Source organism: Vombatus ursinus, unplaced genomic scaffold (genome assembly GCF_900497805.2).
Source record: "Vombatus ursinus unplaced genomic scaffold, bare-nosed wombat genome assembly UNPS02014779.1, whole genome shotgun sequence".
In the NCBI taxonomy this organism is placed as follows: Eukaryota; Metazoa; Chordata; class Mammalia; order Diprotodontia; family Vombatidae; genus Vombatus; species Vombatus ursinus.
In genome coordinates, this window is record NW_020954557.1 from 58,470,222 (window position 1) to 58,486,251 (window position 16,030).

General features: G+C 37.5%; 1 protein-coding gene across 1 annotated transcript in view; it reads left to right on the forward strand.

Annotated features, from left to right (window-relative positions):
• ITGB6 (integrin subunit beta 6) overlaps window positions 1-16,030 on the forward strand; it is a 95,012-nt gene that overhangs the window by 7,427 nt on the left and 71,555 nt on the right. Inside the window, exons 6-8 of the mRNA XM_027866022.1 lie at window positions 7,735-7,900; window positions 8,456-8,617; window positions 15,674-15,769. Coding sequence (XP_027721823.1) covers window positions 7,735-7,900; window positions 8,456-8,617; window positions 15,674-15,769 — 424 coding nt within the window. The remainder of the gene's footprint in view (window positions 1-7,734; window positions 7,901-8,455; window positions 8,618-15,673; window positions 15,770-16,030) is intronic.

Consider the following 16,030-nt stretch of genomic DNA (forward strand, 5'->3'; position numbering starts at 1 on the left):
TTCTCTTATTTATCTTCTACAGTCCATTTACACCCCAACAACCAACAATTTTCAGTAGGAAAGTGATTTCTGTGAGTCCATTATATATTATAATGTAATCATCAATTTAAAACATGGATTATGCACACATTGGTCAAGAGACACCAATTACCTTGCTTGTGAAATGTAAAGCATACTTTTTAATTTAATGTAATTGAAATTATCCATTTTAAAATGTTAACCCCCCTGAAATGCACAAAAACACTTGTATTTATAAAACCATTTTCCAAGCTCATGTTAGCATTTGACATACATTTTTATACATCAAAGTTTCCAGCATATATGAAAGAAAAACTTATACTTTGACACTTTAATAGATCTGTGACTTCATTCATCTAACATGCTGGAGGCTCTCCTCTGATTCTATTGATACCTCAAGGGTATCCCTCTCTTATCTCTCATTCTCCTGACATAACTGCCCCCATCTCCTTTTCCAGTCATACTTGCCCACAAAAAAGTCTTTTCTGTTGCTCCTTCCCATAAGTCATCTATAATTACATGCTAAAGCCAATATATCTGACATGCATTTTTCCATGTCCCTTTGGTGTTCCATGATTCCCAGACATACAACATCACCAGGGAGTAAAGAAGAAAAACAAGTTTTAAAATACTATTTTCAAAAGTATAAGTTGTTTTTCAACTGGAGCCTGGCCAAATAAAGTTTTTGAGGTCTTGCACAAGACAGCTTGGGTGAATGACTGGCATAGCCTCAGGATTAGGTGAAAACAAATTTCAAGGAGTGCATCAATTTCTCAGTACTCTGACTCACTGTAAGTTAAGGGAAACTTTGTGCGTGAACTTCATACTTCTAATTATTGAGAACAAAACTATTTATTAAACTTCCAGTACAGATAATAGCATGAATCTAAATGGCTTTTAGTTTTTATATATATTTCCCTTTCCTGCCACAAACTACCAAGGGTAGTCATAGCTAGTTACTTCTGAGTTACTTCTGCCCCACGGGGATACATTTGGATGAGTTCAAACTGGAAGGCTAGGTAAACAACGGTGTCAAGAAGTTCACTATAATGGGTATGATGCTTTACTGGAGAACACAATTAAACTAATAAGCTCAATTGTTTTACTATATCTGCCAGCGAAGTATCTTGAATGAATAACGCATACTCATGAACCATAAAAATTCAATGAAAACAACTTGACTGATAAAAGATTAAAAGAACACAATTTCTCAAATTAAAAAAGGATATTGACTGAGACAAAACACTTCTTCTCCAAGGCCTTGGTGGCAGCTAGTCTTCTAGAAGAAGAAGAAAGCATCCTCTGAGGAGCAGTAAGAGCTCCCATAAAATCTCTGACACCAACTCCTCTAATGTTGGGCCTTTTAAGCCTTAGAGGATAATCCTGCCACTCCTTTCCCCTATCTCTGACTATTGAATTCTTCCTCAGCCCTTCTGGTCTTATTGGGTGCCATCTCCACCATGAAGCTTTCCCTAATCCTTTCAGACATCTCTCTAAAGAAATGTTTTAGCATATAGTTTATAAGCCCTCCCATACATTTGTTAATTTTAGATTGTACTGCAGGTACTTGTATCAGAGATTTTCCCTTTGAGGATAGGCACTCTGCCCAGAAGTTTCAATCTGATGCATCTGGTATGAAGGCAACTCTGGGTCTAGAAAACCTTGTTTGTGTTGCACAAACATACCAGAGTTATACCAAGCTGGTGAGCAAGCTGTGAGCATGAATTGTGCTTCTTAAACTGTGGGTCGGGACTCCATATGGGGTCGCAATCCACAGTTTAAGAAGTGCTGAAGGGGTAGCAAATGGAAAAAAATTAAGCAGCCCTGAGCTAGATGACAGTAAAAGGTAGCAAAAGGTGAATTTGGAACTGTTTGAATGGCTGGGCCTAATGAGAAGTCAGTAATGGTTATATAACAATTTGGAGGGAAGGCTCTAATCGAGACTCTATGGACTTGTCTTTGGTCCTTTGCCATTCAATATTTTTTATGAGTGCCTGGTGTGTTGTTGTTGTTGTTGAATATGTCTGACACCTTGTGACCCTGCTTGGGGTTTTCTTGGCAAAGATACTGAAGTGGTTTGCTACTTCCTTCTCCAGCTCATTTTATAGATGAAGAAACTGAGGCAAACAGGGTTAAATGACTTGCCCAGGGTCACACAGCTAATAAGTGTCTGAGACTGGATCTGAAGTCAGGTCCTCTGTCTCCCGGTCCAGTGCTCTATGCACTGCACCACCTAGCTGTCCCAAAATCTATAGTTCTACCTCTGAAGGCAGGCCCATTCAACTTTCAGTTGTTGTTCAATCATTTCAGTTGTGTCCACCTTTTTGTGATCCCATTTGGAGTTTTCTTGGCAATGATACTGAAGTGGTTTGCCATTTCCTTCTCCAGCTCATTTTACAGATAAGGAAACTGAGACAAACAGGCCTAAGTGACTTGCCCAGGGTCACATAGCAAGTAAGTGTCTGAGGCCAGATTTGAACTTAGAAAGATGAGTCTTCCTGACTGCATGCCTGGCATTCTATCCACTGTACCACCTAGCTACCCCACCTGACATGTAGGCCTACAGTAAATGTTCACTTATTGATTGATTGATTGATTTATCAGTGATTTGAATAAAGGCAAAGATGGCAAGTCTGTCAAATCTGCAAATAACATGAAGATGGGGATAGGCAGGGGTGTATGTGTGTGGGGGGTAAGGTAGAGATGACATACTGGATGGCAGAGTCCATATCTAAAAATATGTGGACAGGTTGGAGTGATGCCCCGAATCAAACAAGATGAACACTAACTTTTTTGGAAAAATTATTTGGTTTTGGACTAGATTTGTGATTCCATTGATGTAAGTAAGGCATGCCCTATGAGGAAATACCTTCTACCAATCAATGCAGATAGCTAATCGTTCTGCAGCTTACACTCTTAAAGTGCTTCCTCAAGCCATAAGAAACTGTGACTTGTAATGCAACCCATGTGTCAGAAATGGGACCTGAGCCCAGGGAGCATGGGATAGAAGAGAAAAAAGCTTCAGAAATAGGAAGATACAATTTAATTGGAGTAAATGTAAAGTTCTACATTTGGGTTCAAAAACTCAGCTGTAGCAGCATAGGATGAGAATGTCCTCACCAGGTTCCTTGAGATTTTACTGGACTGCAAGATCCAAATGAAGCAACTGTGTGACATGGGGCCCTAAAGGGCTAATACTATACCAGACGAAATTGAGAAGGGACGTGGTGAGAGAGCCCCAGTCAGACCACATATGGGATATCATGTTCAGTTTGGGGCAATATATTTTAGGAAGGTGCTTTTAGGTTAGTGAGAAGACAGGTCAGACATAACACATAGGTGATGGGTACAAACAACGTTAAGGTCTGCCAAAGGGAACACGATGATTACTACCTCCTACCTTTGACATTTGATCCTCTTAATATAGAAATAATAGCAGCATACACACATGTTTATGTGTCCTTGATTCCACATATTCATTGATATATGCATAGATATACATTTGACATCTAGCTAGTCCTAGTAAAATAAGATATTGCTGCTTTTGGCTCTCTGATGTGTACCAGTTCAATTCTCCAGGATGGTGGGGGCACATTTCCTGGGGAAATGTCGCTCATCAACATATGGCACCAAGTATATGAACAGAGGTAGTCTGATTGTATCTCTATCATTTGTTATCTTTTCTGAGGTTCTAAATCATATTTCTATTTTTTACATCTCTATTTCAGATTTTTTTTGGTGTTTTAATTATTGGGGAGATGCCATCTCAATTCCTTGATTCTGTATCTTTCCTTTAAGACAGACTTTCAGCCTTTTAATTGTTCCTGACGTAGCTCATGGAATGGTTTCTTGGCATGGAACCTAGGCCCCCATGGCATTGGCAAAACTTTCTACCTTATATAGGAATATGTCAAGATATTTTAATAGAATTTCACAAATGTATGAATATATTTGTTTAAATGAGGTTGGGGGAATCTTCTACGGGGGAATGTCCACAAAGCTTTTCTTAAATTGCAGGGTAAAATAGAGTGTTAGTAGAATCAAGTGTTTGTAGGAATTCTAAAGGGTATTTCTTGAACAGCGGTGCTCCCAGGTGAGCTATTCAAAACTTTCATGATATTGGGATAACTTGATAATCCTCTTTTGAGTTTTAGTTAGCCATCCTGATACAGAAAGATATTGATTGAGAATGTATCCTAAAGTTTGAAGAGGGACAGCTAGGTGGCACAGTGGATAGAGCGCTGGCCCTGGATTCAGGAGGACCTGAGTTTAAATTCGGCCTCAGACACATAACATTTACTAGCTCTGTGACCCCGAGCAAGTCACTTAACCCCATTGCCCAACCAAAAACAAACAAAAACAAAAACAAAAAAAGATTGAAGAAATTATGAATGATTAACCTGGGAAAGAAAAGATCAATGGGGGATATGATAGCAGTCTCTAAGTACTTTAATGACTATCATATGGAAAAAATATGAGTGGTGTTCTGCTTGGTCTCAACTGGCAGTACTAGGAATAGTGGGTTTAAGTTACAGGGAGGTAGCTTTAGGCTTGATATCAGGAAAACCTTGCCTTGGGAAAGAGTGGGCTTTTCCTCACTAGAGTTCTTCAGGCAAAGACTGGATGAATCACTTATTAGAGATAATGGAGAAAGGATGCTTCACGAGGATTGTACTAGATGGCCAGTAGGATTCTTTCTGACTCTTAAAATCCATGAACCTCTATGGAGGATTTACTGAAAGACATGGATAAAAATCACATATGGTGAGCAGACATGGGTAAGTTGTATTCTACACTGAAAGAGGAGGTACCCATGCCAATAGGGTCTTGGATTCCCTGAAGTCTTAAAGTATATTGGCATAGAAAAGCAAAATACAGCTTTAGGGGCTCTCTTCAAACAAGGTAGCTTCCATACATATGTTAATATAATACAAAATTCTGTTATAGTTACAACTATGTGACCCAAAGTATATTTACAAAAAAAAAAAAACAGTATGGATGAGTGTCTACAGAATAGGACACGGAGTCAGGAAGTTCTGGGTTTGAATCTTATCACAGTCGTTTATTGACTATATAAACCTCAGCAAATCACTTAATCTTACTTTGCCTCATAGAAACTATTTTACAAGATTTTTGTAAGGATTGAATGAGATCATGTAGTAAAGTACTTCACAAGCCTTAAAGTATACTGTAAGTGTGAGTTACTATTTTAAGAATCAAGCCACAAACTAGAAAGGCATTTGTTTACCTAAAGTATTTTCCATTGTAATGATGAATGCCCTAAAGAGGGTCCACAGGAAAATATGATTGGCAATGTTCTTGAGATGTTACTATTCACAGATGGCGTTGTGCTAACTGTACCAAACAAAGACTATTAATGAAATCATGACCGTTCAAAAGATACAAACTTAACAATGTACACTGAAAGAAATAAAGTGGATGATATATATGTTTCTTAGACTGTGGTATGCAATTGGATCTACAGCCCAATGTGTTTGTATATCTCAGGCAGATGTTGCAGATGGACAGTGAGTTGAGTTCAGAATTCTCAGAAGAGAACAGATTGGATTATATTTGGGAAAATATCACTCCTACAAAAACTGAATTTTTTTATCCTTAGTGTTCTCCCAGCAATACTATTTAGCCATGAAGCACCTACCACTGCAAAAGAAATCTAGTTGGAAGAAATCTAGTTGCAGATAGCAAAAGGTTAATGAAAGATTCATGTTAAGGAATAAAAAAAGGCTACAATATGTTATCAAAGATGACTTTGAAAAATGGTGTAGAAGAAAGGACACGTACAACTGGAAGAAAAGGTGAGCCAGTCAAACAAAAAGAATGACAAATAGTAGATCTATAATTCAAATGCCATTTTGGAACCCTCTAGATATTCAGGAAAGCTTCCAAGGCATTACATGAATCCTCCAATGAGAATTTACCAAAAGCCCTACATAACAGGTAAGTGGCTTAGTAGAGAGAGTGTTGGACTTGGAGTCAGGAAGACCTAAGTTCAAATTTAGCTCTCAGACACTTACTAGCTGTGTGACCCTGGGCAAGTCACTCAACCCTATTTGCCTCAGTTTCCTCATCTGTAAAATGAGCCAGAGAAGGAAAAGGCAAACTAGTCTAGTATCTTTGCCAAGAAAACACTAAATGGGATCACAAAGAGTTGGACGTGACTGAAAATGACTAAACAACAATCCCCTCAATAATTAATTTGTATGTATTTTTCTTAAATACATTCATGCTCTACCACTCTCCCATAGAACAGAAACTCCTTGAGGGCAGAGACTGTTTCATCTTTGTATTTATCTCTCCAGGAACCAGCGTAGTGCCTGGCACTTGCGAGGTGCTTAATAATTGCTTGTTGAATGAATGAATGAATGAAACGCTGAGATTGATGCAAGGGGAAGAAGTACTTAAGGCAAACATCCCCACACTGGTCTGTGCTCCTGTTCTGCTCTGCTTACATCCAAGTTCTAAATACCTTTCACCCTAAATATTACAATAGACTCCTGGCTGACTTCATTGCCTCCAGCCTTTGCCCTCTTGAATTCCCCTTCTAGTTAGCTGTAATCTATGTCAGCAGTCGTCTTGATCATTTAACTCACTTTCCTTCTATTCTGAGAAGCTTCGAGTTCCTTGTTAAACCAAGTTTACTCTTTCATACTGCTCCATTTTCCATTACCTAAGATTCCTTGTTCCCTTTTCCATTACCTAATTGTCCTCAGAAGAAAAACAGCTCTCATTTCAATAAGCCTTTGAGATTTACATTGTATTATTATCTTCATTTTATGGTGAGGACAGAGAGGCACAAAGAAATTAAAATGTTTGGCCAGGGTCACGTGGCTAGTGAGTTTACCAGCCAAAAATCAAACCCTGGTCTCTCTCTACTACACCTCACTGTTTCTACCCTCTACTCTGTGTCCAATACATATCCTTTAGATTTGGCTCAGTAATTCTACTAGTTATTCCTTGCTCTAATAAAACTGTCCCTCCCCACTTCCAATATACTGCACATACCATTCCTTTTCCAGAANNNTACCATGCTCTTCCTTACAGCCAGGCCACATGCTGCACAGAATACACTTTTCCCATGAAAGCTTCCCAGGTTAACTGTTGCTAGCTCCAATGACTCCAGTCATTCACTTAGTTTTTCTCTGTCTCTGTAGCTAGCACTCTAATGAGTTGGGTGGGGTTTTACATCTTATTTTGGGATAATATAGTATAATTTGACTTATGTTTGTCCTTTCTACCTTTGTAAATTGTGAGATTTCATGTGCTGGGGCTGGAAAATGTCCTGCCTCCTAGCCTAGCAACATCTATTACAGTAAGGACCCAATGAAAGTTATTGATGTGGTTAGGAGTTGCAAGAAACAATTTTCACTCTAACAATTTCATTGTTGACTTTTTATAAACTGGTATAATGTGGAGGATTCAAATGAGAATGTGTAGACAGTATGGCATAAGATGAGAAAGTGTGAAAGCATTGAAATCTACATTGAGTCAAGGAGTATCCATGTTAATGGCATCAAAGATCCTTCAAGCATGAAAGCTGTGACTTAGAACCAATGGTGAGATTCAAGGCCAAATCACAAAACCAGATACTTCTGAAAATCAAACATTTCTTAAGGAATTTCTGATGAGGCTATTCCTGATGAATAAATTATGTTCTGATAGGTTTTATTATAGATGTTTTTGCATCTTCTTTTGCAGTAGTGTTCCCCATTTTTGCTTACCTACCTTTGGATTTAAACACATTCTACCACTGACAAGTGATGCAGAAAGGTTCAATGAAATCGTGAAGAATCAGAAAATTTCAGCAAATATCGACACTCCAGAGGGGGGATTTGATGCAATTATGCAAGCTGCTGTCTGTAAGGTAGGATGCTATGCTGGATAATGCTGCTATGGCTACCCCCAAAAATGAAGCACACATTCCAGACTGCTTTACAAAAGCTAATTCTATCAGAATAGGAAATTAAATGGGCTAAATGTATAAAGCACAAAGAAGGTGATGGCGATTTCTTTAAAATGCAAATATATGATAGAGAAGGATTTCTACAGTATCTTTAACATAATCTCTCATGCTGCAAGACCTTAAGATTTTGGTATGGTAGTGTTGGGAGGAGAGTAATTGGAGGAGAGGAAAGGTAGAGTATAAATATAATTTTTTAAAATAATCTGCTTCATAAATAACCAGAGCAACCCAAACTACATCTTCTCTTAAAAGAGAATTCTGAGAAAATGAGCAGGGAAACATTTCACCATGTTCTGTGTTTCTTATATGGCTTTATCCTTGGGAGATAACTGAATGGAAAAAATGAAGCAGATGTAAAGTCTTATCAATTCTTAACAGTTCTAAGTATAGCTCATCAACATTCAACAGATGTCTATCTGAATCAAACATACCCTGAACTTCTCAATCTAATTATAGGAACAAATTGGGTGGAGGAACGATTCACTCCATCTTCTTGTGTTTGTGAGTGATGCGGATTCTCATTTTGGAATGGACAGTAAATTGGCCGGAATCGTTATCCCCAATGATGGAGTTTGCCACTTGGACAGCAAGAATGAGTACTCCATGTCAACTGTCCTGGTAACATACTATGTGTTCCATATTAATTTAAGTCTTAAATACTCTAGAGATAATTAAGTATAAGAAATGACAGAAATACATCTTCAATACATTTATGATTTCATCAGTTCAGTTCAATTTAGCAAACATTTATTAAGTATCTACTCTGCCCAAGGCAAAGTAATCACAGGGGAAAAAGTAAAAATAAACCAGTGTTCACCCTCAAAAAATTTACACCCTACTGGGATGTTGGGGCTCTGTTTCTGGCACAGATCACAACCTCTCTATACTTTGGTGGATGCTCTGCAAGAGACACTTTGGACCCATAAGGTGGCCACTTGGCAATGACCCTCTCTAAACCTACCTAGGCTGCTTTTCAGATGCAAGAATCAGTTTTAAATGCTACTTGGAAAGCCTTCATGTTGGCAGTGATCCTTTCTGAACATACCGAAGCTGATTTTCAGATGTAAGAATCAGTTTTTTATTGGTTTTATTTTTTGTTTGTTTGTTTTTTTGTTTTTGCTTTTGTTTTTGGTGAGGCAATCAGGGTTAAGTGACTTGCCCAGGGTCACACAGCTAGTAAGTGTCAAGTGTCTGGTCTAAAGTCAAATATGAACTCAGGTCCTCATGATTCCATGTCGGGTGCTCTATCCACTGCACCACCTAGGTGCCCCAAGAATCAGTTTTAAGTGCTACTTGGAAAGTCTTCATGTAGTCTGCTGACATAGCTTTTGAGAATCCAGGGTCACTTGCATGCTATGGTGAGATTTCAGAGATAGTGCATCATTAGAGGACACTGTAATTACATAATACAGAACAGGTTACCAAATATCACTGAAATCTGTGTTTGGGGCTTTGAACCTCACCTCCTTTTCCTTGCTCACCTCAAATCTAGATCCACGGGGTCAGGTTAGTAGTGGAACCTCGGAGATCACTTTAGTCCATTGTAGCCCTGGAATTGCCCTACCTTCTCAGAAAGTCTCTTGTCTGAAACCAATTCAGGACAGCAAAGAATCATCTCTCTTTGTTCTGAATCTGTATGTTAATGACAGCAAACATTTATGATACATTTTAATGCTACAAAACACTTTACATGGTTATACATAACTCCATAAAGTAGGTTGCATTATTATTGCCTCCATTTTACAAATGAGGACTTTGAGGCTCAGAGAGTTTGTTATTTGTTCAAAGATACATGAGTAATATGGCTGGAATCTGAACTCTCATCTTCTGAGTCCAGTACTCTTTCTACTACATGATGTTGCTGGGTCCTGAACTGCCATGAAATGAGGGGTACAGATATTCTTAAACTCTAGTGTTAATTGTAAATGGTGTCCAATAAGCCATATTTTTTAAACAAGATGTTTTCCTGTACCATAAAGGGCATGCAAAATATTATTTATGAATTATCTTCCCATTTGTGAGATGACAAAACTGAGACAGAGCAATTAAGTAACATGCTTACAGTTGCAAAACTAGTGAATTGTTTGGCTAGGTATAGAACACAGGCCTTCTAAATCCCAGCTCCAGTTATTCTCATGAGCCAGCACTGTGCATACAAGCACTAGATTGTCGTGTGTAGCTGCGGAGCGAATACTCACGCCAATGAGAGCACAAATTCATTGAAGCACTGAAGTACAACATAGTTAACTGTGGTATTAACAGGGCAAATTAAAATTTGTCAAGATGGATATTTTCTCCTGATTATGACCAACAATACTCCAAATTTCTAAGTATTTTCTATCATCCTGCCTCCCCTCTCCCAATATCACTCCAATACCTAATCATATAATTTACATAATCAAATTACAATGAATCCAATTTACTACATTAATATTAAGTACCTACTGTACACCAGCTGCACACAGTACATACTCTGTGCTGAGCCCTGGAGACATAATGACAAAAACAAAATGGCTCCAGCTATCAAGGATTTATATTCTACTGAATGAGAAATCTAAAAGATGATTTATTGCCTTGTTATTGCTTAGATGTTTTGTCTTACTGCCCATAGGTACTGTAGCAAATACTTCAAAAATAATAAGAACAGAGGGAGATAGTACCCACCAGCTAATCATAGCACTTCTCTTATAATAAATACTCAATAAATTTTTGTGGAATGAATGTTGAATAAATCACCACAGACTAACATAATTCCTGTATCATCAATCAAAGGTCAAACTAATAGTTATTCCATTCTCTGAAACCAAGAAATAGAATAAGGATAACAAAAGATATTTGACTACTTTCACATCTCTCTCCAGTGTATTCTGCTTTCCTTGTCCCTTCTGTACATAATTTTCTCCTAATTCAATGTTTACCAAACTGGGTTCTGCAGAACTAGGGCTTTCCATGTCATACAAATGTCAATGCTAATGACGTTTCCCTTTCAAAAATATGAAGAGTAAAATTGTGTACATATCAAAAAACCTTTTCATGCCAAGTTTTCAATATGAAAATTGCCATTTTCTTCTGTTTTGTACATAATTTCCCCAATCCTCCTTTATCCCAAGAGTTTTCTGTACCTCTCAGTTCCAAGACCTACATTTGCGTATTATTGCTGTATCTCAAACTCCAGAGTATTTAGTTGCTAAATCAGAGCAATATTACCCCTCCATGAAACCTTTCTCCAACACCCCTACACTTGCCCCCCTTATGTGATCTCTCCCTCAAATTTCTCATCAAAATTTCTTTCAATCTCTCTTTTACATGTATCTTACTGAGAGGCAGTATGACATAGTAGATAGAATGAGGAAGTTATAGTCTAGACTTGTCCTGGTTTCAAATTCTCCTTCAGATTAATATCTGTGTGACATTGAATAAGTCCTCTTTAGGTCTCAGTTCCTTATTTTTAAAATGAAGGGATTGGACCTTTAAGGTCCCTTTCAACTCTAAATCTATGATATTATGGTCCCTTTTGTTATAGCTACCTGTGTAGATAGATAGATAGATAGATAGATAGATAGATAGATAGATAGATAGATATCCTTGTCCGCATTATCTATAACAATTTATTAAGCATCTATTACATAGCAGGCACTGGGGACAGCCAAATAAAGCAGTCCCTGTCCTCAACAAGTTTACAGTTTATTGGAAGAAGCAACATAATACATATATAAGTATATACAGAATAAATACCAGTAACTGGTAGGGGTGGGGAAGGCACTAACAACTAAGGGGATAAGGAAAGAAAACTCATGTAGAAGGTGTCTTTTGATCTGAGCTTGAAAGGAAACTTGGGGTTCTAAGAGGTAGAAATGAGAAGGGAATGCATTGGAGGAAGGCAGTCTGTGCTTTGTCCAGAAATGGGAGGTAGGGTATCATGAGCAAGGAATAATAAGAAAGCCAGTTTGGCTAGATTATAGAGCTTGGCAAAGGGAGTTATATATAACAAGAAAAATAAAGAGGTAGGTTGGAATCAGCTTGTAAAGATCTTTAAATACCAAAAAGAGAGGTTTGTATTGGAACCTAGAAGCAATTGGGAACCACTAGAGTTTTTTGAGTAGAGGAATGATTTCATCTCTGTACTTTGGGAAAATCACTTTAGCAGCTATGTGGTGGGTTCAGTTGGAGAAGGAAGGGTTTGGAAGAAGGGGGATCAATTAGGAAGGGAATGTAAGAGTTTAGGAGAGAGGTGATGAAGGTCTGAACCAGGGATGCTGCCATTTGGGTATAGTGAGAATGGGATGTAGATGAGAGATGTGGATGAGGCAAAATTGACAACACTTGAAAACTGTTTAGATACATGAGGTGAAAGAAAGTGGAGTCAAGAATGACTCCAAAGTTATAAGCCCAGCGGACTGGAAGTATGATGGTACCAGCAAGAATAAAAGGAAAGTCTGGAAGAGGGTGGGTTTAGGTGGAATGATAATGAATTCTATTTCGGACAAGTTGAGTTTGAGAGGCCTACTGGACATCCATTGCCAGATATCCAAATGGCAGTTAGTGAGGAAGGACCAAAGCTCAAGAGAGAAGCTCAGGCTAGATATATTGATTTGTCATCTTCATAAATGTGAAAATTAAAGGTATGGAATGAAGTCATGAAGAAAAAGAGTATAGGAAGACAAGAGAAGCAGGGACCAGGACAAAGCCTTGGAATGAGCCAACAGAGGGTTAAGAAAGTGGTGGATGTTCAATAGTCAAGTATTGCAGGATCAAGAAGGGTGAAAATTGATTTAAAAAAAAAACCATTAGATTTGGCAAATAAAAGATCATTGTAACTTTGGAGAAAGTCATTTCAATTAAGTAATAAGAAGATAAATTGAAAAGGCTGAGAACTGGAAGAGGAAGTAGGGGTAACAAGAGAAGACAGGTATGTTTGTTTGTTTGTTTTTTCCCTAGGAGTTTAGTTGTGAAGGGAATAAAGATATATAGCTTCCAGGAATGGTAGAGTGAAGTGAACTTTTTGTTCATTTCTTAAGGATGGGGAGGCAGACAGTAAGCAACAGGGAAGGCAATATTACATAAGGAAGTATTCATTTGTAAGGTCTTTGAAGATATATGTGGTCAATAGCTTTACATTTCCAGCTGTCAGTTCAGTGGCACCAAATAAATTTTTGTTAAATTATGAGAATGAAGTAATTTGTTTAGGGATAATTTTGGTTAGTGGTTCACAGCCACTGTCTAGACTAGGGGTCCTTTACCTGGAGTCTTTGCACTTATTTTTTAATATTAAAATATTTAATTTTAATTTTAATTAATTAATTAAAAAACAGAAAAATATTTTATTTTAATTAAATAATTTTTAAAATATTAAAAATACAAAAAATATTCTGATAACTATTTCAATATAATTGGTTTCCTTTGCAAGCCAATATATTTTCTTTTATGCATTTAAAAATATTCTGTGGAGTCAACAAGCTTCATCAGACTGGGTGTCTGTGACACAAAAGAAAGAAGCAGCCCAGGTCTACATAAAATTCTCAAACATTCAACAAACATTTTTTCAATACCTGTCAAATCTGCTAAAAGTATAAGACATGAACCCCACCCTCAAGAAGTTTATAATGCAGTTTGGAAGAGAAAAATGATGCATATAATACATAATGCATAATACTATATAATATATATGTGTACATACATGTGACAGTATATAACTAAGTGCTAAATTTTGTGATAGAGACTGCAAGAGCTGCGTTATTAAAGAGAGAAGACCTAGAGGAGTCAGGGAAGCCTTTGTAGAGACTAGACAAGACAATTAAATTCAACTCAACTCAACTAATATTTATTAAATATCCATGATGTACATGCCATTGTACTGGGCATTCAGGCTACAATAACAAAAAATGAAGAGGTACCTTCCCTCAAGGAGTTTATATTCTAGTGTGGGGATACAACATGCACACAGGTAAATAAATACAAAATATATAGGAAGCAATACAAAATAATTTCAACAGAGTGCTAATAACTGGTAGGGGGAGGGAAAAGATCAGGCAGAGCCTTAAAGGAGGTGTTGCCTGAGCCATGCTTTGGAGAAAGCTAGGGATTCCACAAGGCAGTGGGAGGAAAGGAGAGACTAATTCCAGACATAGAGGCAAAGGACCACACAGCAGGGAAACAGCCAGCAGGTCAATTGGACTATAATGGAAAATGCAGGAAAGGAAGTAAAACAGGACATTGAAGCAGAAGGTAGAAGGAAGCTATACATTCTGGGTGAACAAAGATGGCATGAACTTGTGTTATGAGAGATTTAGTGAAACCATATGAATTTGCTTTTGCATCATTCACCACCTCTACTCCTAATGAACTAATTAAATGAAAATACATACAATGTTGCCAGATTTCTACATCCAGTTAATAATCTGAGCATCTCAGGGAAAGACAAAACAAAACTTAATATGTTTGCATTGGAAATTCATCCGTATCTAAAATAGGACCTTTAGCCTAAAATATCCAGGAAAACTCAGGAACATGTGATCATATCAGATGCTTGCCAATGTGCAAGTTTGGTTTTCTATCCTGGAATGACATGAGCCATTCTCATTTACCTTCATGGGCACTATTCATCCATTTGAATCCTTCATCCATTAGCCTCTCTTCTTTATCTTCAGTTTCATACAGCACCATAACAGCATTCCCAGAAAAATTCCCTCATTCCCCCAACCTTGGAGAATAAATAGGCCTGTCTTAAAAAGGACAATATATAGAGTTGCTAATTAATAGCTTTTCTTTTTTATATGTATTTTATTTCTTTTTAGTTTTCAACATTCACTTCTATAAGATTTTGGGCTCCAAATTTTCTCAATAGCTTTTCTTATTAAGAATATTTTTAAAAAGAAAAACAAGCCCCATCTCCTGGAAATGTGTTAGTTACCACAACACAGAATTGGAATGTGTTTCAGTGGCCCTGTAAAGGATAGCAGAATCACTTAAAAGCAAAGTTATGACATCAGGAAAGGCCAGTTTTCTCAATCCAAGAAACCATACAGGGATCATGTCACATAAGGTGGGGCAAAAGAAGGCAATATTTCATTTCCTTGTCCAGCTATCTCTGCCTGGATCCTTCCCATTCCATCCACCCTTTCCCAGATCGGTGGGTAGTTGTTTCAGGTCTTTGGCAGTGAGATTCCTCCAGCTGTGCGTGCCGCTCCCCATACCTACCCATCCCTCCCCCCTTACAGCATTCTTCCTTGACTGCCAAATGGCACTTAATAAAGGGAGTAATGTTTTTCTACTTTGAAAATACCACTCAAGGATCACTTCTACCACAAACGTCTTCCAATTTTCTAATTAAATGTCAAGTGACCCACTGAAAAAGAAAAGAAAACATATGGGCTATTGAAAATTTTTTTAAGAAATTAAAAACTTTTAATAGTCAAATGTTCATTACAAAGAGTTATTAGCAAAATAAAGTAAATACCTACCCTGTAATATTACATTTATATATTTGTAGTGAGAGGCATAATGACCAACACAGTGCCTGGCACATAGTAGGTGCTTAATAAATGTTTATTGATTGATTATGAGAATCCTCAATTCTAAATGATTCTAACCCAAACTTCCCAAATCTGTCTTCTTATTCATATTCCATACTTCAATGTTACATGAATTCAGCTTAAATCTTCATATTCTTTCCAGGAATATCCAACAATTGGACAACTTATAGAGAAATTGGTGCAAAATAACATTTTATTGATCTTTGCTGTGACAAAGGAGCAAATTCATTTATATGAGGTAAGAAAGCTTAACTCTGGGGAGTTCCTTCAGGGAGGCGTCAGGCCTCATAGTCTAGCATTAACTTTATGAGTTTCACACATGGAAAAGCAATTAGATAATCATTAACACAAAAAATACACTGGGAACTTCATGAAATAGGGCAAAGAGTGTGGAAAGGAGAAACAAGAATGATGGGGAGGGGGAGGGGGGGGAGGGGGAGGGGGAGCCCTCATCACTATAGGCCCGTGTTATTGTTACTCAAGTTAGAAGAAAATATGA